This window comes from Urocampus carinirostris, chromosome 2 (assembly GCF_059441175.1).
Source record: "Urocampus carinirostris isolate Australia breed hairy pipefish chromosome 2, RoL_Ucar_1.0, whole genome shotgun sequence".
Taxonomy (NCBI): domain Eukaryota; kingdom Metazoa; phylum Chordata; class Actinopteri; order Syngnathiformes; family Syngnathidae; genus Urocampus; species Urocampus carinirostris.
The window spans coordinates 24,040,478-24,066,204 of record NC_142350.1 but is presented as its reverse complement, the minus strand read 5'-3'; the positions used below and the strand labels follow the sequence as shown (position 1 = coordinate 24,066,204).

The 25,727-nt window shown below is 39.3% G+C and overlaps 1 protein-coding gene across 1 annotated transcript in view; it reads left to right on the top strand.

The window, feature by feature from the left end:
- Positions 1 to 25,727, top strand: part of rftn1a (raftlin, lipid raft linker 1a) — a 42,356-nt gene that overhangs the window by 3,236 nt on the left and 13,393 nt on the right. The window contains exons 2-3 of the mRNA XM_088329522.1: positions 5,198 to 5,349; positions 24,536 to 24,719. Of these exons, the coding sequence (XP_088185648.1) occupies positions 5,202 to 5,349; positions 24,536 to 24,719 (332 nt within the window). The 5' untranslated portion in view covers positions 5,198 to 5,201. The remainder of the gene's footprint in view (positions 1 to 5,197; positions 5,350 to 24,535; positions 24,720 to 25,727) is intronic.

Genomic DNA, 25,727 nt, shown 5'->3' with positions numbered 1-25,727 from the left:
GGCCAATTGCAGGGTTTGTTTTGGCCCTCTAGCGTATCCGAGGCTCCGAATAACTTCAGCCAATAGTGATCGATTCAAATGATGATTGACACATTGGTTAGCCAATGAAACGCCAGTATATAAATCCCAGCATACACCGCGGACTACTCCACGTTCGGGGGAAAATCGAGTCGGCGGCTGTTGCGTAAGTTGCGAGACCTTGCGAATTTAATATTGAGCCATATATAAGGCGCGCTGTATTATAAGGCGCATGGTCAGCTTTTGAAAAAAATTAAGACTTTTAGGTGCGCCTTATAGTGCGGAAAATACGGTATATTTAATTGTTATGTTCCAATTGTTTTCCAAGATAATGCATTTTGAAGACCGCAATTCTTGTCTTTGTAATCCTGAGCTGCGACGTTATATGAGAAACACAGCACCCTGACAAGCAACTCACCATATTTTTTTTTGTGTTCATCAGTTGAAGAGGTTACGAGTGTTTTAAGCCAAGTTTTAGTTGGTTTTGTGGAGAATGCCTACGCGTTGTGTAGGTGGAAACAGTAATGTTGAAACAAAGGGAGAGCAGCAAAAAGGGCCTAACAGGCAAAAAAACATCGAAAGCCACCAACGGGAGCTAACCGGGACTGATCAACCAAAGGCGGCCGCAGCCTTGGCGGGAAAAACGCGAGGAAAGCCAGGAACCGACAACAAAAAGCAGCAACAGCTAGAGCAATAAAAGCAAAGTTGGCCAGAAATAAAATAAAAAAAACACACGGTGAGCAGCCAGGCTAATCGGGAACCAACAAGGCTGTGGAGGTTGTCAGCAGCATCAAGTTCCTAGGGGTGCACATCACAAACAAACTCACCTGGTCCGTGAACACTGCATCACTGGTTAAGAGGGCACAGCAGCGCCTGTACTTGCTGCGGAGGATGAGGAGAGCCCACCTGCCCCCACCCTCCCTAATCACATTCTACAGGGGCACCATAGAGAGTATCCTGACCAGCTGTATCTCTGTGTGGTGTGGAGGCTGCAGCGCTTCCGACTGGGGTAGTGTGAGGAGGGTGACGAGGACAGCAGGGAAAATCATCGGAACTTCTCTCCCCTCCATTCAGGACATTGGCCAGAAGCGCTGCCTATCCCAAGCTAAGAACATTATCAGGGACCCCTCTCACCCCCATCATGGACTGTTCACTCTGCTAGCCTCTGGGAAGAGGTACTGCAGTGTGCGGTGCAGGACCACCAGGTTCCACAATAGTCTTGTCCCCCTGGCCATTAGACTGTTAAACGGTCAATCAAACACATAGTAAATCTAAACTTCTGCTAATCTGTACATCTGTTGGTTTTGTTTGACTTTTTGCACTACTGGCAGTTCTTTATAGCTAGCCACTCCTTGCACATCTGTTTCTCTGCACTATTGTACTTACAGCGTTATTGTTACAGTGTTATTGTTACTGTTTACCTGACTTGTTTACCTGACTGCCCATTTTGCACATCTGGTTAGCTGCTCCTCTTGCACTATTTGCACTACTGTAAAATACTATACATAATAATAATAATAATAATAATAATTTCCTTGTATTGTCATTCTGTGTAACAATGTACACAGAACGAAATGTCGATTGCACCTGACCCGTTGTAGCGAGCCGATGCAGCCGCAGCCAACAGAGGGCGCCGCCGACCACTTTTTAAGTCTTAGGAATGACTCGGCCGGGGCGCGAACCACCGACCTCCCAGTCTCAAAGCGGGCGCCTTACCATCTAGGCTACTGAGCTGGTACATAGCCATAATTATTTAGTATATTATTAGTACTCAATACTCCAACTCAATACAACATTTTATTTATATCTGTACATTCAAGGAAACTGTGCGGGTCAGATGTATCGACATTTCGTTCTGTATACACGTGTACTAGAATGACAATAAAGTAGATCTGAATCTGAGTCTGAACAACAAAAAGTGGCTACGGCGATAAACGAGAAGTTGGCCAGTAATAAACCAAAGGACATGGCAAAACCGCCACTAACACCATAATAGCCAGCCAAACAATATACGGTGGGCAGCTAACAAGCCCCAACTGGGAGCAAACAAACCAGGAAAGCCCCTGGCAGCCCCAACTCTTACAGGACCTAGTCGGACAAAATTGTACCGACAGGGAGCGACGTGCAATCTATTTTTATTACAGTTGCTGTCTGATTTTGAAGCTGGCTTCACATATTGTGTGAATGGGATTTGCCATTTTGAAAGTGTTCCTTCTATGTCGTCACAGCTCCACAGAAAACAAGCCGGATAGGTCACCCTTAAGACAATACACGTTTTGCGCCTAATTGGAAAAAAAAGATCTGTTTGGCAAAATACCTTTTAAGTCTTGCGATCGGAAATGTTTGACATGGCTTTTAACTAGTCATAACACATGCAATCAGGGCGTCTGGCTGGAAACAGTCTTGTAGATCACGCTTCAAATGGGCTCAACGGGGGATCACATCTGCGGCGGGAGCTCTTATGAGCCACCAGACAGATGGATTGAGTGGACAGAAGGGATCGAGAGTGAAAGAGGCCAAAATACTGTTGTGTTGAAAGTGTCAAAGTAGCAAGGAACACCAGAAGGAATCTGATACATTGAAGACATTCATGGTGTTTGTGCTGAGATAAGGAAGCTAAAGATAATTTGAAAATTTTTTAGTTTCATTTTGCTGTGGCAAGCCTACCTCAAACACTTAATTCTAATTGTTTAGTCAAGCCTGTTTCCTCATCCGGGTGAATTATTTTTTTCATGGGGTCACTTGACGGTCTGCTCAACTTTGTATCCGCACTTCATACTCGATGCTTATACTTATACTTATGCTTAATTCCCAGTGTGGAAGTTAAATGTGACCAAAACACTTCCAATGAGACCGCCATTGCTTACTACTGTAATGGAAGTGCAATTGCACTTTATCCTTTGGAAAGTTAAAAAAAAAAGTTTGATCAAACGCTCCTGCGCGTCCTCCCCAACACACACACACACACTATATTGATGTGCTTTATAGTCCGTAAAATATGGATATGACTTCAGTTCCCTATATTGTCATTGTTTTTTTCTCATGTGTCATTTGCAAACCCATGCCAGCAAGCAAATAATCCGTTTTTCATCCATTAACATATCGTATTGATCACGATTGTGCATTTGGCTAAATTGCTCCAATCAATTCTTAGGAAAATTAGCAACCCATTAGTTGATGAATTTCTCTTTGTCGAAATTGGTTGGGAAGGTCTCCTCCCATGTTAGAATTTTCATGTCCGGTAGGAGATCAATCCACGGCAATGCCCATTGGTACCGTCTATCAATTTTAATGGACCAATAGAGATTTATCTGACTTAATCCATCGTCTAATACAACAAAAGCTACAAATATGGAAATCATCACTACAGATGACCCAAACAGACGTAAACAGAAGTGCTATTAACATCAGCTGGTGTAATTCACAATCAATGTTATTTATTGAAAGTTGTTATTTGTATGTGTGCATGTTGCTACTGGTATGTTTGCTTTATGGAAAATATTTGTTGCGATGAATCAGAACAAACTGTCCTTGTTGAGGCCCTGCACTTTAACCCTATTAGAAAAAATGTGAAATGTGTCACATTACTTAAGTCATTATTGCTCCTGATTGCTTCTAATGATAAGATTGATGACAGTAGCTCAGCAAAACAAAATCCACATGTGATGGAAGCAGTGCATCAGTACAAAATAAAGACAGTTGGAAATAAATTTGTGCAAATTTAGGCCGTTGCTTTTGATCATTTTAAGGCCAAAAGGTCCTTCTGCACCTTCCGGCGTACCAATGCTTGAGGGTACAATTCAAGTAGTCAAGGCGTTTACACACTCTTAATGTATGTGCTTCATACGAGCATGTGTGTACACTTATACTAAATTGATTTCTTTTAATAATACAGACTTTTTTTGCACAAAAGTTTGATCAGCAGAACTCGATCAATCAAAGGTGCTAAATGGAGTATGTGTGAGACTTCCATTTAACGAGATTATGTGGTCGGTTAATTAGAAACCCAAATGTAACCTGCATAGGGAAAGATATACTCATTTATGACCTTTTTTTTAATTACTTTCTTAGAAAAGAATAGGGGTGAATGTCATTACGGATCACATTGTATTATATCGGTAAAAAATGTCATTTGAAAAGGTGTGTAGACTTTAATATCATTTTGATTAATTTATTTTCCCTTTTGGTATTGTTATGAGTTGACAATGGAATACTGTATCAAATACCTGACAGTTTAGGTAAGTTTAAGAAAATGTATATAACGCTGCACTACACTACAAGCTACACTGTCTTCTGTATGGATTGTTAGCTGAGTTAATCTTTGTGCACTTTGCTTTTCTCCGCACTCCCAACCACAAATTCAAATTGACCTTATGAGAGAGGACACGCATCCATACATGCACACAATCTTTATAAAATACCATTTGTGAATAGTGGCAGGAGGGCTACTAATTGGAATTGATGATTGGAGTTTGGCAAACCTGTCAGATGTGATTTGACCATTTTTGTTGTTGTCATATTGTCATATAAGAATATGTCCTTTTGTATTTAGCCTTTCCGTCTTCCATGTAATGCTATTTTTCTGAAAAACCATCTCAATCTTGTTTTTGCTGCCACATACCCCACTGTTTGTATTGCTCACTCTCTACTGGCAGAGGAGAGGGAATTTTGACTGCTATAAATTGTCATTTTAATTGCCTGTTGGGCCGGCTGCAGTTTTGAGAAAATCTCTTTGTGATGGAATGCTGACCTTGTGGATCAACATATAAATTGGACGGCAGCACAACACGCTCGGCGTCTCGGCTCTCTTCTATCCTTTCCCCTCTGTCTGGTGTCGTGTCGCCACGCTTGACAGGGCGGGAAATCACTCTCATTTCTGCTTTAATTCGTTCTGATCAAACATGTCGCTTCCAATCAGCCACGTTTGATTAGGAGAGGGCCGTATCACAGCCTGCCGAGCAGGTAATGTCTGACAGTTTCCTATTTTACTATTATAAATAATATTACATAGTGAGGCAGGGAGAGGGTAGGGAAACACAATTTCTCACAGTGGAAGCATTAAAATGTAGATGCGCCTTCCCGGAAGTGAGAATCAGTTTCTAAAAATAAAAAAAATTAATCCCGTTTTTAGCTGTGATTTCTTATCCCCCTCATTGATTTGCTTGTTTTCTTTATGCAGAGCGATGGGGTGTAGGCTCCCTAAACTGCGGAAAGCTGAAGCGACTCAAAGCCCTGGCAACATATACTCCACACTGCGAAGGCCTCAGGTGGAAACCAAAGTGGGAGTGTCTTACACCTACCACTTCCTGGATTTTCTGTTGGGTAAAGAAGGTATGTACAGAGACTCCTCGCCACTCGATTTGTTATGTTTTTAGCGTCGTTGATAGTGTACCGTACTTTGTTCAGTTAGACTGCACACCCACACCGCAGGGACAGATTAGGGAGGGCGCTTTGTGTTGGGTGGGTGTGACTGTCTGTGTGCCTGACTGTGATAGGCTGGTGAATGCTGTCAGTCAAACAGATAGGCATGCGCAGTCAAGTTTTCGAATCAAAACATACTGGGAAGGGTAGCGACTGCAGACTCCAGACAATCCACAACACGGCTAGTTCCATTGAATAGAAATTCGCCTATTAAATCGGACTCTGATGAAAGTAAGAAAAGCGCAATTAAATTGTGATCACCAGTTGGTGCTTCGCGGATTATTATCGGGTTCCAGAAGCGACTCGGGCGGCGTTTGGGATAAAGCAAAAGCGGTGCTTCTGGTCCGGACTACTGCTTAAATGCTAGGCTAAAAACTCTTCGAAGCCACCGCTGCAATGAAATGGATGACTTGGAGCAACAACTCATGGGAAACTGCTACATCAGGACGGTTTTATTTTAATCATCACAGAGATCTGGCACAATTCGAGGACATCTAGTGTCAGCTCGCAACTAACCAGACGCTCTCTAAATTTCTTTCATACACTGAAAGAAGGCCTCAAGTTTCCTTTTGTATGTATGTATAATGACAATAAAACCATTTATTCAACTGCAATTATGTGTTGTCTGTTGTTATTTGTAGATCTATCATTTTTATTGTGTTACAGTCGTATACTTTCAGTCAGGAATGAAGTAGTCTCCTGGTAAGTTTTATTGTTTTGGGGCTTTTATGAAAGTGTGATGCTACTTCACAGATTTACATTTTTCGCGGATTGTTGTGGTTCCCAACTGTGAAAACCCAGGGATCTCTGTATATTCTTTGTAAATGAGTTATTTTCCTTCGGCAGAATTTTAATAAGGAATGTGACGGAGAAGACTTAATTGAATATTTTTTTTAAAAGCTCATCTACGCTGCTCTTTTTTGCTGTTGTTTTTTCGACAGAGTATTCTTCAAAGGAGCTGTATGGAATTTGGAACTTTTTTACTCTCTTCCGCCATCTTTTTGGCTTGGGTCATTATTACAGCCTTAGTCAGATGGTTCATGATACGTGTGCAAGTACGTGCATTTCTTACATCCAATCAAATAAACTTTTTTGTCATCTTACTTGGGGTTTGGTTTGGCTCCTTGAAGCAGGCCCTATCATACCGATTTATGCTACAATAACAAATGGAAACAAAAATACTAAAGGACGAGCATGAAATCACTCTCCAGAAATTCCCCGAACCCCCATTCCTTTTACCTAATGTGTTCCACCCTGAACAGCTTTGCTAAAACTAAGATAAGCGCAGTAGAAAATAAAGGATAAGGGCTTTTTAAACTATGGTCATTGTTAACACATACGGAAAGAGAAAATATTTACCCTCTAACATTAAGGACACCTCAAACCACGCTCCCCAACTCCAAGTTTTTACTAACATGTGAAAAAAAAACAGCCCCGCAATTTTTAAATAAATCTCTCAAAGTGCAATTCCCATAATTTGACCCACCGAAGAATGAGAAACCTTCTGATCAGTCTTTAAGTGTCCCGAATTAAACCGTATGTGCACTTCTAGAAGATCTAGTCAAGCTAATACTTGTATTAATCAAGTCAGTGATCCAATCTTGCCCAGCCGCAACAATAATTCACTAAGTAGTCACTCAGCACTCAACATCAATACGTCTGATGGCTTCACTAACACACTCACATTTTTGTTTAATGATCCCAAACCAGCCTCAGCCATCAATGAATTTGTCATTTTAGAATGCTCCACATAAATCTTAAAAGGTGCTTTCACTCAAATGGTCACACTCCGATGTCGTCATGTTATCTCTTAGCTGTAAATCTTGCCCTTTATTTTCCGAGATTTTATCAAAAGTATAATTTTTGGATCCATATTTAATAACGTTCATTCCACAGTACTTGGTTAAGGATGCCTGTGGATTTAATGCCATAACAGACTAATTTGATTTCGGATTTTTGTGTATTTCTCAATTAAAAAAAGTTATTTCTGCAAAAACAAATGACGCATAACTAAATGTAAATGGTCTGCATTTATTTAGCGCTTTTCAAGTCAATGAAGACCTCCCAAAGCGCTTTACAACTTACCGATTCACACACCGATAGCAGCGTCAGCCATGCAAGGCAACTACCTGCTATCGGCATTAAGGATTCAGTGTCTTGCCCAAGGACACTACAACATATAACACGGTGGAGCAGGTAATCGATTGTGCGACCTCTTGATCCCAAGACGAGCCCTTTCCCTCCTGAGCTACTGCCGCCCTAGGAAATGCAATTTTTCTAAACATAAATAGAAAATCAGTTTCATTTTGTGTCCAATTTAGTCTCATTTAACTCATTCATTGCAGGTTAAGTCGGTAGGTGTCACTGGGAGTGAAGGACTGTATGCCACTAAAGTCCTTACCTGTTAGTGGCAGCGGATGAGTTCATAACTTCTAAAAGTTAATTGCCAGCAAGTTAAAAAAAAAACTTTGACATTTATAGCTGTTAATCCGATCTGTACTGTGTTTCAACTACCAAAGTTTTCTTTTCAAATTTCCCGGATAAACGAAATGTTCTGGTCAGCAACTCTGAGAAACACTTGTCTTCATAGAAACCCCCTGCAGGTAGGGAAAAGAAATCTGTGTTAAAAGTTAGCAGTTCTGAGCACTTCCGTCGACGTGCCCTACGCCTCACACGACGATCCTGATGTTTTTGTAGTTCCGAGCAGCATTGTATGAATATTGAAAAATAGTCCGCTAATGCGTGGGCGCACGCTTGCAGCATCTTTTTAAAAGGTTTTGACGAGAATCCTCTAGGGACACACCGGTTCTAAATATACAAATTATTCCATTGTGTCGCTTGCGCGGACTGTTGGTGCGATAGAATAGCGAGAAAAAGAGAAAGAAGCGTTATAAATGCAGATGGAACAAAACAGCCGCTCTCCCATCTTGGCTTTCCACAAGACGGTGCCATGTACAATATGAAGCGACAAGCCCAAACAGGTGCAGGAAGCTCATTGATGACTCTGCGATGCAACAGTGTAACACACAATGTCACTACCAGTCGGGGACTAAATGGCTTTTACAACAAACCCTGTCATTTGCTTTATATAATATCAAAAAAAGAGCCAGGAGCCTGAAATTCTTCTATAGAAAATGATAGGAATGAAAGCCTCAGAATAAGTGGACAAAACACCAAGGCATCCCTTTTATTGGAGGGCTGTGCGGTTTCCCCATCAATTTTCATTTCTGACAATTGTGTGCTTTTAACTTGGCAGGAGTGGTTTACATCAATGCTCTTTTCTATTCTGCTGTACACAAAGCAAGGTCGTGAAAGGGACAAACTGACCTCTAGCCCATCAAGCTCTCTAGGGATGATGTCAAAATGACCTTGTTATTAGCCAGGCCAACATCAGATTTTCGGTGATCCATCCACGTTAAGTTGTCACGCAACTACATCAATATGTTTATTATGAGAAAAATAGTAAAATAAGTACCATATTTTCCGCACTATAAGGCGCACCTAAAAGTCTTAATTTTTTTTCAAAAGCTGACCATGCGCCTTATAATACAGTGCGCCTTATATATGGCTCAATATTAAATTCGCAAGGTCTCGCAACTTACGCAACAGCCGCCGACTCTATTTTCCCCCGAACGTGGAGTAGTTTGCGGTGTATGATGGGATTTATATACCGGTGTTTCATTGGCTAACCAATGTGTCAATCATCATTTGAATCGATCGCTATTGGCTAAAGTTATTCGGAGCCTCGGATTGGCTAGAGGGCCAAAACAAACCCTGCAATTGGCCGAAAAAAATGTGTCAATCATCCGTTAAATCGATCGCTATTGGCTGAAGTTATTCAGAGTCTCGGATACGCTAGAGGGCCAAAACAAACCCTGCAATTGGTCGAAAAAGATGTGTCAATCATCCGTTACATCGATCGCTATTGGCTGAAGTTATTCGGAGCCTCGGATACGCTAGAGGGCCAAAACAAACCCTGCAATTGATGACTGAATAGCAAGCTTGCTAAACAACGCCATAAAGAAACATGTTTCATTAGTCTGTATCTGTAGATATTTTACTCTCCTGGATTTACTACACTCACGTTTGTAAGAAGACCATGATTGCGTATCATTATTGAACGTGAGAACTTAGGTGAGTTATGCAGCTTTATATTTTTCCCGGTATCTTGTTTTAGAACGATCTTGATGTTGCTGTGATGAGTTGAGTGAATTAAACTCAATTCCAAGTGTTTATTGTAATATGCACAGTAAAGTTGCGAGCGAAAAAGAAAATAGAAACTAAGGAATGGTTGCCATTTCTTGAATTCCAAGACTTTAACCTTCCGAATGATATTTGAAATGACGCATTTGAGTGACATCGTACGGACACCGCATCCTCACGTGTCTACGACACGTATTTGCTTCTTTGCAAGCTTTGGGAATGTTAAGGGGGTAATCAGTTTGACTGAATCATCTGACTGTTTTGTCGACGTTCCCATTGTAGCGCCTTATAATCCGGTGCGCCTTATCTATGGAAGATATAGGACCAAAAACTATTTTTTGGGGGTGCGCCCTATAACCCGGTGCGCCCTATAGTGCGGAAAATACTGTAATGATCATTTTTACAAGTAAAAGTTTCTTCTTTCACTGGCAGATAATTGTGCTCATTATTATGTTTTCATTAAAAATTGTTTTTATATAAACAATAATAAAATATGCAACATAATTGATATATTTAGATAATATAGGATTCCTACAATAATGAAATGAGAAGATTTTTTTTTTTAACCTAAATAATTCTTAAAGCCCTAATGGGTGATATTTGACCACTAGATGGCACTGCGGGGGGCAGTGCCACAAAGCACAGTGTGGTGCCATCCTGCCAGACAAACACGGTGACCATGGATTCTACTGTTTCATTTTTTTTTACTCAATGAAAGTTTTTTTGTAACACTAGGAGGCACTACCTTTTACACACTGTGTTTTGAAAATAGTTTGTTTTGACAATAATTACTAAAATAAAAACAAAACTATTCAGCCAAGTATTTAATATTAAACAATTATTTTACTTAAAAAAATTCATCAACTATTTCTGAAAATATTTATTGAAAATATTAAGTATTTCTAGAAATATATATTTTACAAAATAAAATCTTAGCATGAATAACAAAAGGATATGGGTAGTTGCCATTTCAGATATTTTTTTTCATTTTAAGACACGTAGATTATTTTCCAGAAGTAAATGGAAGGAGTCTAAGAGAAAGACCGCGATTGAGGTGGATGAATGGTGTTGTGAGTGCACTGCAGGAAAGAGGTCTAAATGTAGTGGGAGTTAGAGCTCTTGTTGGGGATGGGTATGACTGGAGAGGTGTTGTAAAATAATAGTGGGATGTTAAGACGTGTTCTAAGGGATGGGCAGGGCACCCGTATGATGCGGCAGGGGTAAACCAATGAAATCTGTCGGGCCCTGCTGTTGAACAGAAGAGTGTGTTGTGTCACCCTGACCCGAGTGACGTGGCCAATTTCTTGTGTACCGTTTTATCTGGAGGGATAAAAGCATGACCAACTTAGGTGCCTATGTGCTTAACTTGTTTGGGCATTTGGGTTGGCCATGGTCAATTTTTTTGACGTTTTTTGCGACTTTTTTCTTTTCTTTTTGTATATGTGTTTGTCTTGCTGTTGATCACCCCTCTCGAGGGATATGACCAGGGTAGATTATTTTTGCATTGTGCACATGTTTTTGCGATAATTATGTATCTATGGATAGATGCTTTCACTTGGTTATTAACTATACACATAAACTAATTGGAACATTTCCTCATTAGCATGATACTGCTAAGAAAAAAAGCTCGTTTCAGGCTGCATATTTGGTACATGCGCCTTCAGTTAAGATTCACCAGACTTAATCCAGTTCTTAATCAAGGCTATTATCACAGTACAATTATAGAAACCATCAATCCGAAGCTAAAATAAAATGGAACAGTGCACTGCTGAGCCAAGCTCATCTGGAGCAGTTCAGGATCAATATTTATCTAATAGGATTATAAAAACGTATTTAATATAGCTCCTACACAAAAGCACTACTTTCATTTTGTTTTTGTTGATCAGTTGTCAGAGAGCAGAAAAAGGCTTCTATTTTTTATGAGGGCAGAAAAAGGCTTCTATTTTTTTATGAGGTTATTGATGAAGTTACTGATTCAGAAGATTTAAATCTGATGAAATTGGACAAAAGATCACTATCCTCATACATGTTCTCAAAGCTTTGTAATTTAAAATCAAACACTTTGAACTAGAGATCGACCGATTCTCGGGTGGGCTGATTATCAGGACTGATATTTGTGAATCAAGGCTGTTGATAATATTGAGATTTTAAAAATTTGGATATAAAAGCATGTGTGTGATTAATAGATGGCGTGGAAAGTGTAGTTAACTTGTTTTAGGGAAGCACGTTCAGGAGACTATCATAACATTAGTTGGACACTCAAACAGGAGTGGCCACACTTTTAAATTCGCAAGCTCCGTTGAAATTTCGATTTTTTTTTTATTTTTTTTATTTATTTTTTTTAAGTTAAGTCAACCTTGTATTGATATTTTTAATTAGGAATTTTTAAAAAATCAGGGAGCTATTAATTTTTTTATACCTTTTATACAAGTTGCTGTCCAGCCCAATTTATCTTCTGCACTGTTAGTTTTTGGTTTAAGTGAAAAATTTGTCATGTTAGTTGTGTTGAAATTCTAATTTATTTACTGTAAACGGATTTAGAATTTATAACAAATATTCTTTTTCTTTTTGTATTATTAAAAATCTCTTCATTTTTAAACTTTTACAGCAAACTAATAGTGTTTCCAAATATCGGCTATCGGCCTCCTCTTAATACTAATCATCGGTACCTGCCTTGAAAAAAACCATATCAGTCGATCCTTATTACGAACTGAAAAGAGACCATTGGCAAATGAATTAAATATGTTTGGTCACCAAAATTTGGCTTTGTGTACAATTGTGGCATATTGATCACAGAGAAGATTCAAAAGATTTGGGGTGTCCGCCCCAGCCTAAAATTGTTATCAGTGAAAGCGTGAACCGTTTTATCCCTATGCACATGAAACATTTTTTTGTCTCTCTGAGAACAGAGTCACTGTTATCTTTAAGGAGACAGGTAGGTCATTTATATGGTAAATTCCACAATAGCATCTGAGCAGCCTTAAGATGGCTCTACTCACATAGCCATTATGAATGGATTGTGTATAGTGTGGCTGTTTGTGTGTGTGCTTTCCGCCCTCCTCCATTTGCGATACACAGTGCAAGAAGAGTGAAGGATTCCTGGAGGATTATTTGATTGTTTGTGGAGATTGAGAGACCTCATTCCCAGGAAAGGGATTTATTTGTATGTGTGCAAAGAGGTCGATATAGGCATCCTCATGTCTGTCCGTGACATTGAAAAAAAAAAACCCCGCGGTCAAGTCCACTCTCTAATTTAATTTACCGGCCACTAATAATAACATTTGACGGCTTGTGTGACTTGATGACTTTTACGCAGTAATGAAAAACAAATATCACAGCAGCTTTCTCCCTCTGAGCTATATGCGACTGTTTATTAAAGTAAAGTGGTCTTCTCAGAGAGGGGCTCTGATGTATTTTCTGCTCAGACTCTGGATCAGAGAGCCTTGAACTGTCTGCTTTTGTTTTCAAATTATTTTTTGCTAAACTTGGCAACAATGGAAAAAACGATAGGAATGCTTATTAGTTATAGTCAGGATACGTTTAACTTCTAATCTTTTACTATAACGCATTTTACTTTTACAAGGAGAGGATGTTTTGTCTTTATTGCACACTAAATGCACTTTGGGTGGCAATTTATTTCCTGAAAATTGCTCTATAAACAAATTTGGTTTGATTTATTAACTCATCGAGGTGAGCCCAGTTACTGACTGTTTAACTCTCGAAAAATGTAATCAGTAACATCTTCTAAATACTATATTGCAGTCATGTAACTGAAATACTTTCAATTACTTTTGAAATATTACAATACCAAATATGCTAAAAATATATCAAATCAATCTAATGTTAATAAAAATAAGTTTGTTAAATAAAAATAAAAAATTGAACCTCGAAAAAAAATCGAAGGAAACCAAGGTTAGGTCCTACAAAAAGTGCTTTCATTTAAGTCAAGTCATTTTCAGTATAGTATATTGGGCAAAAATAAAACTTTCACATGGCAAACAATATATTCTGTTTTAGTTTACATTAAAAGGACATTAAGAACCAATAAACTTGTGTCAAAGTTCCTTTTACTTGTTTGAACTCTGGATGCAAAACAACAAAATGAGTGCTACATTGAAGGAGAAACATAGCAAAAATGCATTATGTATATGTGATTATAGTTTAAATAAGATTTGTAATTAATCGTTATTTTGACTAGATATACTTGTAATTTGATTGTCTTTTTTTCTGTAACTGTAACGGAATTTGTATTGTAATAACGCCACTATGTGTATTCAGTTATTCCCCAAGCCTGGTTACAGTAAATAAGTTGAATTTATGGGTTTGTTGGAATTAAATATCAAAATGTACCGTTTACCAAATTGTTCGAATTAGTTATCTGACTCCATTAACCAAACACAACCTGCATTCACCCAACAATTTATGCGCGCTCGTTTCTTGAGGGAAAAGATGAACAAGAAAGCTGACATTTTCACACGGGGGCAGATTTAATTTCATTAACCATTTAACTAAGTGTACTCCATCGAAAACAGCCGAATTAGTGACATTGGAGTCTGTGTGAAGCCTTTTTCTCAAGTCCTTTAGCTTTCTCCTATTGGCCATCTTCTCCCCGCATAATGGCATGCCAACTCCTCCCATGGGGGTGGCAAGGAAGCCCCCCCCCTGGGCTTCACCATCTTGTCGAAGAGCGTCGCGATGTCTGGAATACTCAAAACACCGAGCGTTTCTACGTCATCAGGGCCTTTCTGCGTCTGGATGTGCTGATTATCTTATTGGCATTACGTCCCGTTCCCACCGTTCCTGTAAACAACATTTTCTACCAGAATACCCTGACCTCGCACCACAGCCCAGTCAGTGAATATCTTTTGCATTAAATGTATTTGTATTCAATCGTATAAAATCCTTTATAGTCGAATGTATAAAATCCTTCAGGTTGAAGAAAAAAACAATCTTTAGTAATTTATGAAGAAATGTACAAACGGATAACACTCATCTGTGGGGCGGCAGCAAATTAGTCAGTTTAATTAGGTATCTTTGAACTGATATTATTATTCCCCTAATGACTTTCCACTTTGTTCCTCTGTCGTCGTCTCCTTGGTTCCTTGCTGTCTTTTGAACACCCTTTGTTGAGGCTGGCCTTTCTTTTGGAATGTGTGTCTCAATAAAAAAAAGTATAAATTAATCCCTTGATGAAGCTAAGTAATCCGAGATCTCTTGTGACGTCAGACCAAACATCAGTCAAAATTTTTTAAGAAATCCGATATTTTATACCTCTTTTCTCTTCTGAAAATGGGGTTCAAACCAAATCCTTGTTCCTATAACACAATATGTGACCATATTCAGAGGTTCCTCTCATTGAGTGTGACAGAATCGTGACGGTGTCTTAATGTGGCCGCCCTGTGTTCCCATATTCAGCCCCCTTGCTCTTACATCTCAAGTGTGTTACGCTTTTCCCACTTTGCCATGAAGTGCATATCTTCTAATGCATCATTATGTGTTTATCATTCAGTTATGGGACCCTATGACATGATCTTGTCTGTATGATGGTCCAAAGTACAGACAATGACCATGTGCTAATACGTCCTTGCGAGACCAAAGACACACAAGTGTGAGTAGAGGGGTGGAAAACAAATCTTTTTAGAGGTGTGAGAGTGGAGGATGTGTGAGAGACTTGGTGCGGTGCAATGCTGCTGATGACTTTGTGCCGCCCTGTGGAGACAGAAACCACTGGGCTCATTAAAACTACAAGGTGTGGCTAATTCTCGGCAAAGTTTGAGGCTGTGTGTGTGCAGAGGCTTTGACGCAGGGGTCTGGAACGTATAGCTCTCAAGCCGGATATGGCTCTTTTTATGAGTATATCTGGCTCGAAGACAAAACGGGGACCTTGCTAGACTTCTCTGTGTTGTTCCAATTGAGTTATCGCTAAGCCCGGCCCCCTTTACTCACTCGACAAATTATCAACATTCTGAGCGCTATGGCAAATGTCACAGTAGGTGACATTTGGCAAAGGGCAACTGACACTTTTTAGGCTCAGAAAGATCTCATATGATAAAGTCACCAAGAACTGAACTATGCATCGGAGGCTTATATTCATTTTGTTGTTGAGAAAGTCGATGAAGAGCTTCAAGTCTAAGCTGCATATTTTCCCAGGACAAGCCTTTTTACCTTCTCTAGGCTACCGTGAGTGCCTCACCATTAGTTTGGTGATAAAGTATTTACGTTGAATCATTCAGCATAACATGGCCAACATATGTTATTTCAGTTATTTACAATAAGTTAAAGTAATTAAGCTTCGAAAGTTAACATATAGGCTAGGTTCACGCTGCAGAGATTAACGATCAATTCTGATTCTTTTGACTAGAGCGTTTTGGACAACAGCTGCAATCGCATATGACTACCAACATAAAACCACCTGTATTGAATTGGTCATGCGCACTGTGATTGGATCATTTCATCTGAGGGCGGGGCTTAGCCATTGGTCAATTCTAGTTCATACAAAGTCAAAGAAGCGCAATAGCCATTATTGATGACAAAAATGACAGTCAAAATGAGCTTTAACAATCTTAAGTGACTGCAGGGGATATACGTTTTAAGTCGTATACTTGTTGATATGGCACACAGGCTCTGGTATTATTATATTTCATATATTTTATTAAATCATCAAACAACACACAGCGAAATAAAATGTGCTGAAGACTTAGCTTTTGTCTGGAAAGCAGGTTTGGTGCTTTTGTTGAATTTAGTCTTAAAACAAATGGTGCGTCTTTCAAAAAAAACAAATCCTTAATGGCTCTGTGTCAAACAAGGTATCTGACCCTGCTTTAACGCTTGATTACATTTATTTTTCATTATATCGTGGTATACCTTATGTAACCCTAACAGCAAAACATACGTCACTGCTATCAACGTAAAAACTATTTTTTTTCTTTCCCTTGCTGGTCGTGAATGTATGAATTTACAGCAAAATGTAGGTTTTAATTAAAAATGTCAAAGGTCTGTAGGCATTCCATTCATTCAATGAACGTGATTTTTCATGGAACTGTGCACCATTTGATTAGATTTAGAAGAGGCCAGGCTATGAAAACCCGTACGCATGGAAATGTCACATTTTGAGAAGTCATACATCTGAGCGCGTGCATGTGATCTATTTGGTGGGGGCAACCTGTGAAAGTCAAATCCATCACTTAGCCAGATGTGCCCTGCCAGGTGCACTTATTCAAGAGAGCGTGTGATGATTTAAAGCGCCAGTATGACACCATTCCTTTTCAAGGACCATCTTTCACCTCACCCGAGAGATGGACAACTTAGACGGCTTTCTGTGATAAATAATGGTGGGGGAAGTAACCCTTCAAATGATTTATTTTTGTTGTATTTGACTAATATTAATCAAAATATTATTTTAAAAAGTCTAAAATGCAAGATACAATTATGGCACTTTAAAATTACCGTAAATTCCAGTCTGCAAACCACTACTTTTAGGATGCCTTTTAAACACTGTAGCTTTAACTATGGTGCAGCTTATTCTTTTTTTTCATCCAGCAACAGTAGCTTAAGAAAATGTGTGAGAGTCCAATTAAATTGCATGAGTAATCATAACTTTAATCATAACTTATTATTACTGTTATGGTAAATCAGTCACCTTTACTAACCCTCATCAACATGTAAAACACCAAAAGAAAAACGTGTGATGCGCTGTTTAGGGTAAAAGTGATCACTGACCGCAGTTAAAAATGGAAATCGAGCTGCTTCCCGTTAACTTGGCATTAATGAATCAATTTTGAGAAAGTGGATGTGCCAGCAGGAAGAACTATTTATTCATAGAATGCATAACAGCAGCCAAATGGGGGTTTTGACAGTACTTTACTTATCATGACTACGTTCTCACAAACATTTTCAGCCACAAATTAAGTCTTTGATTCATACAGTGAAATTGAACATCAGTTATTAATCCAAAAAACCTTCTGTTCTGTTTCATTTGTCATCAGGTCGCTTCAGTTTCCTTTAATCCACAGTAGTAAATATGTGCTCGTCTGTGTAATCTCCATCTTGGAAGGTTACATGGTCCCAAAAACTCATGACAACCCAAAATGTTGAAAGAGCTGTATCGGACCAGAAAATGCCCAAAACATATGTTTGGAGCAGCGAAATAATTTGTATAAGGCATATATATATATATATATATATATATATATATATACACACACACATACATTGAAAAACATTTAAAATGTTTGCGTCTTGTTTTCCCTCCGACCGGCACCATATCATTTTCCATTATCAAAGACTTTTGAAAACGCGCCATGGGGCCATTACGGAGTGCCAAAGAGCCACATGCGGCTCCAGAGCTGCCTGTTTCTAACCCGCAAACTAGAAGTTAGGGTGAAATAAAACAGCGCAGCTAAAAATGTCCCTCTACACCACTACACCCACGCCCCCTACTCGCATTACTCCTACCTAATGAGTTTGCCCCAAACCGCTCTCCAAAAGGTAAGGCGCGCAGTGGAAAAGAAAGCGAAAGGGCTCTTTGAATTCAGTTTGGGCTTTGTTAAAACATACTCAATAAAGAAAAGAATTAACTTTCAACTTTTTTAAGGACATCCGATGCAACCTACTTTTAAGCCTGCGGCTTAAAAAAAATTGGGTTTTATCATCTCAAGAACACAGCCAGAGCCCACCCATTCCTTTCTCAGGCAAATACAGAGATGATGTTTCAAGCTTTTACATCTTCTAATGCCCTGCTCTCTGGTCTTTCAAAAATAAAAAACCATTGCCAGCTTGCAGCTATTACTGGGACCAAGGGGAGGGAACAGATTAAAATGATTTTAAAATCGCTGCATTGGCTGCCTGTGTGATTTAGGATCAATCAGGAGTTTTTTTTTTACTGGTTTTTAAATGTCCTAGGATGGCCCAAGACCGTTATCGGCCCTATTTGAACTTATCATTTTGGCCTTCGCAGCCCCTGAGGTCCTCTGGCAGCGGTTTGTTGACTTGTTCATAGGGTGAGGACCTGCACCCATTGTCAAGCAGCATTCAACCATGATCCTTTTTGTTAAGTTTTGATTTGTTTAACTTTTACTATTTTACAGGATCATACACTACTTTCATTTCACATGCTTCAGTTTTGTTCTGCAGTCGTTTGTCATATTTCAGTGATTCCTCATTTAGGAGGCCCACACTGGTAGGGTATGTTTCAATGACTGAAATCCCGATGCCATCTGCTGCCGTCCCTGTCGGTGTGGATAACCCTCGAATGACAATCTATTGCTTAAACACTGCTTTACAAATAAATTGGATTTGATTAAAAATCCAGTAGGGTTGATGAAAAGACAAAATTGAGTTTTGTTCTTAAATTTGGATATCCGGCTTTTGATCGGGTGCGTTCTGCAATCCAGAATTTACGGTTTTAGAAAAAAAAGTGGATAGCAAAATACAAAGGTTTCATGGAAAAATACACACAAGGGTTATAAAATAATTTATCCATGTTTTACTTGTACAGCAAGATACAAAAAGACTATTTTTGATTGTTAAATCTTTGAGGCTGCAATGCTTTTCCCTTCGGATCCAAATTCGGAATTTTAACCAAATGGAGTCAAGTTTGCTGGTGTCAACGGTCCTCAGCCCATTTATGCCCCAAGCTCTTTTTTCCTTTCCTTTCTTCCTGACTCACTCCCTTTTAAGTGGATCCCTCTCCACAGATGCTGACCGACAAGCTTTGTAGCTGGCGGCAGCCTTCCCTGAGCTGTGGGGAGCTTCTGGCTTCAGGAAGCTGATTGTTTTATAGCCACTGTTTTGGCGCAGATCCTCGCCTGAAACCCCTGCAAGTCATTAGAGGGCAATCTGAATAAAAAAAGTCAACTTCCAGCAAAGCGAGGATAAGCCTTGAGGGTGCTTGTGAGCCCTAATCCTCATTCGTCACCTGGCAGCCTTAATGCTTCCTCTCCTTGTAACACTCTAGCTGTTATGTCAAAATGAATACTTTATATTCATACAGAATTATTTTCACGTCACATATTCTTTGCTTCCACTGGCCATAACCAGTTTAGTGCCAATGACAAATGTTTATGGCCCCAAATGATTTTATCTTTGTGCACAAGACTGCTTTTTTTTTTATACTAAGAAGTATTTCTATTGAATAGAACCTGACGTGAAAGCCCACTTGATAATCCTTGCACCTTAAGTTCCACAAAAACAATTTTTGTCTGCTTTTGTGAATTTGATGAAACATTTTTAATATAGTAACTTTTAATTATATCTATATTAATGAGTCTTTCTGCTGAGAGAGGAATCTAATTATTTGTTGCCATTATATACTACAATATATTTTCCTAAATGTTCTGTTTTTAATATTAGAAACCTAGAAAAGAAGATTTCATAACATGTCAATTCTTTATTTTGTCATGTAACTTAGTTGTTTTGTTATTTGGACTGTTTACATCGTTGTCCCTGTCGGCCAATTATGTTGCTGTTCTTTGATACGCACAACCTTTACGGTGGATTTACTTTTTGTAACGTAGACCATTTAATAAAATGAAAGGGCTCATGGGAGAGCTTTTATAACAGGTTGGAATTGGTTATCCGAGTTAGGGGTCCTCTCCTGTTCTCTTTGCAAGTGTAAAATCCATTGATGTCTTCACTCTTTCTTTTGAGGGTCTATTTTTACATGTTTTCTTTTATTGATGTTCATTGTGTTTTTTTGGTATTGTTACCCAATGCTAAATCTATTGCACCCTGGTTATCCTGGAAGGGGAATTACCTGATGTGCGGCACTTTCTGAAGTTTTCTTATTTTCCTCATCATTTTGAGTTTTTAAGTTCTGCCTTGCCTGCATCTTTAAGATCCAAGGATGGTGCCATTGTAACCTGTGCAGTCCTTTGAGTCATTTTGTGATTAAGAACTGTACAAATAGATGAGACTTGACCTGACTACTAAACTCAAATTATAATTTTATATCGGTGTGGATGGGGGTCCCTTTCTTCACATGGTTAGTCTGTGCCTTATTTTTCTTTTATTGTTTTATTTATTGTTAGGTGGGCGTGAATTGGGGGTATTATTTTCTTATTGTACTTTGAATGTAACATGAGATTGTCTAATAAGTACTATACAAATACGTCTGGAATAAGTTAACTCGAGTGGCAAACACCTATGTGATGTAACATGACCACAAAAACAGTATTTGCACCCTGCACACACCATCTCCCGTGTTATAATTTTGGCAGTCACAGGCATGGGATTTAAACCTAATGGTTCCCATTTGTGTTCCCATTATGAAGGGGAAATTGTAGCCTCCTGTTTGTGTCAAATTCCCACAGCGGCAGATGGCGAGTGCGCATCCCGATAACTTGCCTGTGCCCGAATGAGAAGTTTGAGGATGGCAATAGCGGGTGAATGAGGCTTCGCCGCGTAGAGCTTATAGCGCTTAATGGCTGGATCTTTGTTAGCGCCAGCGCCAGGCAACATGCTCTCCAGCTGCTAATATAATCATGACCATGCTGTTTTGGAGACATGCACGTAGACACCCGTTAATGTGCTTGCTGGATGAAAGCCTTTCCTGCTTCCAAATATTTGTGTTTTATTTTTACTTCCATTTGGTGGACTTTTCTGTTTGCGTGGTGAGAAATCCTGGAGCCAGGTCCTATTGATAAATCATACCACCTAACCATGCATACAATGCACTTTTCCCTCATATCAATTACATGGGTGGGCACAACTCTTATTATCCCCCCAAAAATATTTGCATTGCAATAAAGCACATTGAAGAACCAACAGTACATCCAGCAGCAGTTTACAACAGGGTTCGTTATTTAAAACAATAGACAGCCGGCTCCCTTCCAGGCGCTTTTTTCCCCCCTTGTGATTGGTAAATAGGCATTTTTCCAAGGATTCTGTGATGTCAACTTTACATTTGTTGAGTATTTAAAATGTTATAGTTGTTTTATATTTTTGTTTTTCAGGTTTGTAAATACTTTCATTCATGTTTCCAGTGTTTTTCAGGTATTTGTTTCACGATTAGCTTTAAAAAAAAAACAGCCCCTTTTGTTTATAATCTTATTTTGTGGTTTATTTGTTGCAACACTGAAGTCAATATTTTGAATTGAAATTTTGTTTTCCTGAGTTGCTTTGAAGTTGCTTGATATAAAAAATGTAAATGAGCTAAAAGTTTACTGCAGAGTGAAAAAAATAAATGCTATTATGATTAAGTAAAGTTATGTTTATTTGTATTGCCCTTAAAACGAAAAGTTACAAAGGGCTGTACAGACAATTATTATTAAGATTAGTTTTAAATTATTCATTTTCTGCATAATATAACATTATTATTATTGGTAATATACTGACCATAGGGACACCCAACAACCTGTCATTTATTTCCTTATTTTCTTTCATTGGTTTTCTTTATTTTTTTCCCAAGCTTTTCCCTTTTTCTAGCTTATTTCATTTTTCTTCTTTCTCTCCTTTTTCCATTTTTTTCAAGTCATTTTATGCATAATTTCACATAAAAATTAGTAGTATAGGGATAGAAGCAACATAAACAATCTGAAGAGGCATGTGGAAGCCAAAAGAGTGAGCCAAACTGAAAGAACTGGTTCTCGAAAAAGAGACTTAATTTTCATTTCTACAAGAGATGTTTCCATTCTGCTTGGCTACATCCAGTTTTCTTTTGTTGGGCAGAGCGTGTTCGTAGCTGGGCACTTCCCACCCCTGCCCCCCTCTGGTAACGCCTCTTTGGCAAATGATAACGGACACAAAAAAGTGGATACAGTGATAAATATTTTATTGGACGTACATTGGATTTGTACAAAAATTGTATAAAAATGCACTAAAACTAATTAATGGCCTGGAGAGGGATGGATGCCACCTGGCTGTACTTGCCCTAGACCCACCACAGGAAATGGTGCTCAAGAGATCCAACCAACCAACCAAAACAAATAAGGCACTGCCTGGTCAGTACAGACATAAATCTATGAATAAACCTCTGTCCATTTTTAGAGACTAGCAAATAAATAATACATTAAAATAAAGTAAACATTTTGTATCCCTGTAAACAAAAAAGAGGCACATTAGCAGCAGTAGAACAGTAAATAAAACAAAAATAATGTCCATTTTGTGAAGTACATTCAAATAGATGCGTATTAAATGCATGTTATCAAAACCCCTTTGGCCTGAATCTTAATGAAGCGAATCAGACTCTGTTTTGTTCAACTGGCCGACATGCTCTTTAAATGTCCATACGTCACTGATCTACCGCCATGATACGCAAGGTCTGCTTTGCAAACTTTGGCGAACTGATTCTTATTTTTCTGTTTGTGCGGTAAATAATCTTTGATCCGCATTTTTTTCGTGGCAGGTCAGGTAAAAAAAACAAGATGGAAAGATGGGCTCCTCACCTTATTAGACTGCATGTGTTCGGAAGTTCGGTCTCATGTGTGCGTCTGGCTATGTGTGAGCACACCAGATGATGGAGAACAAATTGAAAATGAGACGGCTCACATTTTCTTTTTCTTCTGTCTATGCGTGTACGTGCATGAGTGCCTTTTTAATTTATTCTGGTTATTTTCTCTTCTCCAGACCGATGCAAATGAGACTGAAAGGGGAGGTATGACAAGCATTGAGGCACAAATCACTCCCCTTCCTTTTTTATGTGTCCTATCCTCTCCAGCACACACCTGCCTTTGCTCCCAAAAGCACGTTTAATGCAGCGACCCCCGAGACAGAGCTGCTTATAAACAAAACCCTCGTGGATTCCCGATGACAGTTTTGCACCCGTACGATAAGCCCCGCTAACCATTTCCACTGAAGTGAGAAGCATGGGGGGGTGTTTTAATTGTGTGTGGTAATAAGGCCGGGAAGGGTAGAAGCTCCTCCATGTGCAAACGCCACTTGTTAAAAGCAGACCCTTCGATGTATGGATAATGAAACCTTTTTTTTTTTTCAATTTTTTTTTTTCAGAATGGCATTTCCTAATAAACCAGAGAGGTGGGGATTAACTCTGTTAACTTTAACCAATTTCAGTTTTTTTGTTAGCTAAGATACGTTTTAGCAATCATTAAAATGAGGAAAAAACGACACCGGAATGAGTGATTTGTTTTTTCCTTACTTGGATATAATTATTACCGTAATGTTAAAATGGTGAGTGCATTGTTTTGAGGTGTCTTTAAAAAGTTAAACATTTTCTCTTAAATATGTGTTAACAACTGAGTTCCGAGTTTCCTTATGCTTTATTATGCACTGGACATCTGCTTTCATCTTACTTCTAGCAAAGCTCTGCGGGGTGGAACACATTAGGTAGTAGGAATGAGGTGTGGGGAGGGTGCTGGATAGCGACATCATGTGCGTCCCCCTGGGTTTTTGTTTATTTGTTAGTGTACCAGGAAAGTAAAAAAAAGGCCTGCTTCAAATTGAGTCCTAGCGCCAACCCAAACCCCCAAAAAAGATCAAAGAAAAGTGTTAACTTGAGCGCATACTTGCTCGTGCATCATGAAGGAACTGACTGAGGCTGCAATAATGACTCAAGCCAGGAGATGGCGACAGCGAGTAAAAACTCAATTTGAGAACCGCTGCTCCATTTTAAGGCAGCTTTGGCAGAAACCCTAATAATTGTTCCAAATTGGAAGTCATCGTTTACTTTTAAAATTTGGTTTGTTTCCATTAAGCACCTGAGATAGCAGAATACAGAGATCTGACATATTAAACATTAGCAAGATCAATCTGTGAGTCAAAGCTTTTGCACACTCTAGCATCTGCCGAGGCCACAGAAAAGATGAGAATTCCCATGTAATTAGCTTTCGATTTAGCGTGACGATGCCATGTGGTGTTTCTCCAAGGGAATGATCATAATCAAACACCCACACGCGCTCTTCACGCATTTCCGTCTAACAATTGCATTTGTCATCTCCAGAGGTGCCGGTGTCCTCGGTGCTCTGCCTGTCTTCAGTTCGAGAACTTCCCGTCCAGGTCAGGGAACTCTACGCGCAGGGTTTCATCCTTGTCTCCGTGCACCCCTTCGTGCACCCTTGTGGCCCTCATCACGCCCACATCCAGCGGCAGCTCCACCGGGCCGTGCTGGTGCGAGAAACCCCAAGGTAGACACTCTTAAAGGGATGTGACATGACAGTTTTGCCTGAAGTTGTAGCTGATGTACAAACGTTTTAAACAAAGCAATCTGTACGTCGTACTATTTTTCTGCTGATGATGAACCGTAATAAATGCAAATAAGTCATGATTTGGTCTGTTTTAAGGCAACGTTGCACGTCCACAAATCTAACAACTACTTGTGTTGCCTTTGTGAGTCTGTTGATGTGACAAGAAAAAGCTTTTATCGCCGGCACAAGATTCTGCAGCTTAGCTTCATTTTTTCATGTCAAATTACATCTGATGAGTCAAAAGGGAGAAATGTTTGAATGCAGCTCGCTGTCCTAATTCTTTCACTTTTTCCTCTAATTGATAAATCGTACCACATCACCATGCACGGTGTACTTTTCCTCACTGTGGTATCACGACGTGCTTAAACATAAGACCTACCATTTGCATTACAAACCTCACACAACCAAACGGGATTTTATTCAAATGAGTCACTGTTTATGGATTCTTTAACAACCTGTGTCATCGGTGCACCACTAAGGAGACAACTCTGGACAGCTGTTTTTGGGTCGATGCAAAGTTGGCACTAGTCCATTCCATAGTTCTTCCAGTTCTTCTTCTTCCCCCTTGGAATGTGCCCTCTCTACAATGATCTTGGCCAATCCTGAGGATCTTGTTATGTGACCGTACCACTGCCCTTTTTGTCTGCTTACAGTTGACAACAGTTCTTGGTAGGGTCCAATGTGGCCTGTGCGCATTGTAGCATGGCATCTCCATGGCATGGATTTTCCTTTCCAGCTTTGCTGCGAAAGTCCTCAAGAGCCACATGTCCTGCATGTTTTAAGGTTTCTCTTCCTATCTCGGGTAATGCAAATATCAGCTCATTAACAAGCTATGTTGGAGCTTAATAACAACCCTGGTGATTGGAATCACCTGTATTGGAGCAGTGAAACTTCAAAAACATGCAGGACATGCAGCTCTCGAGGCCTGGGTTGTTAAGCGATTGTTAT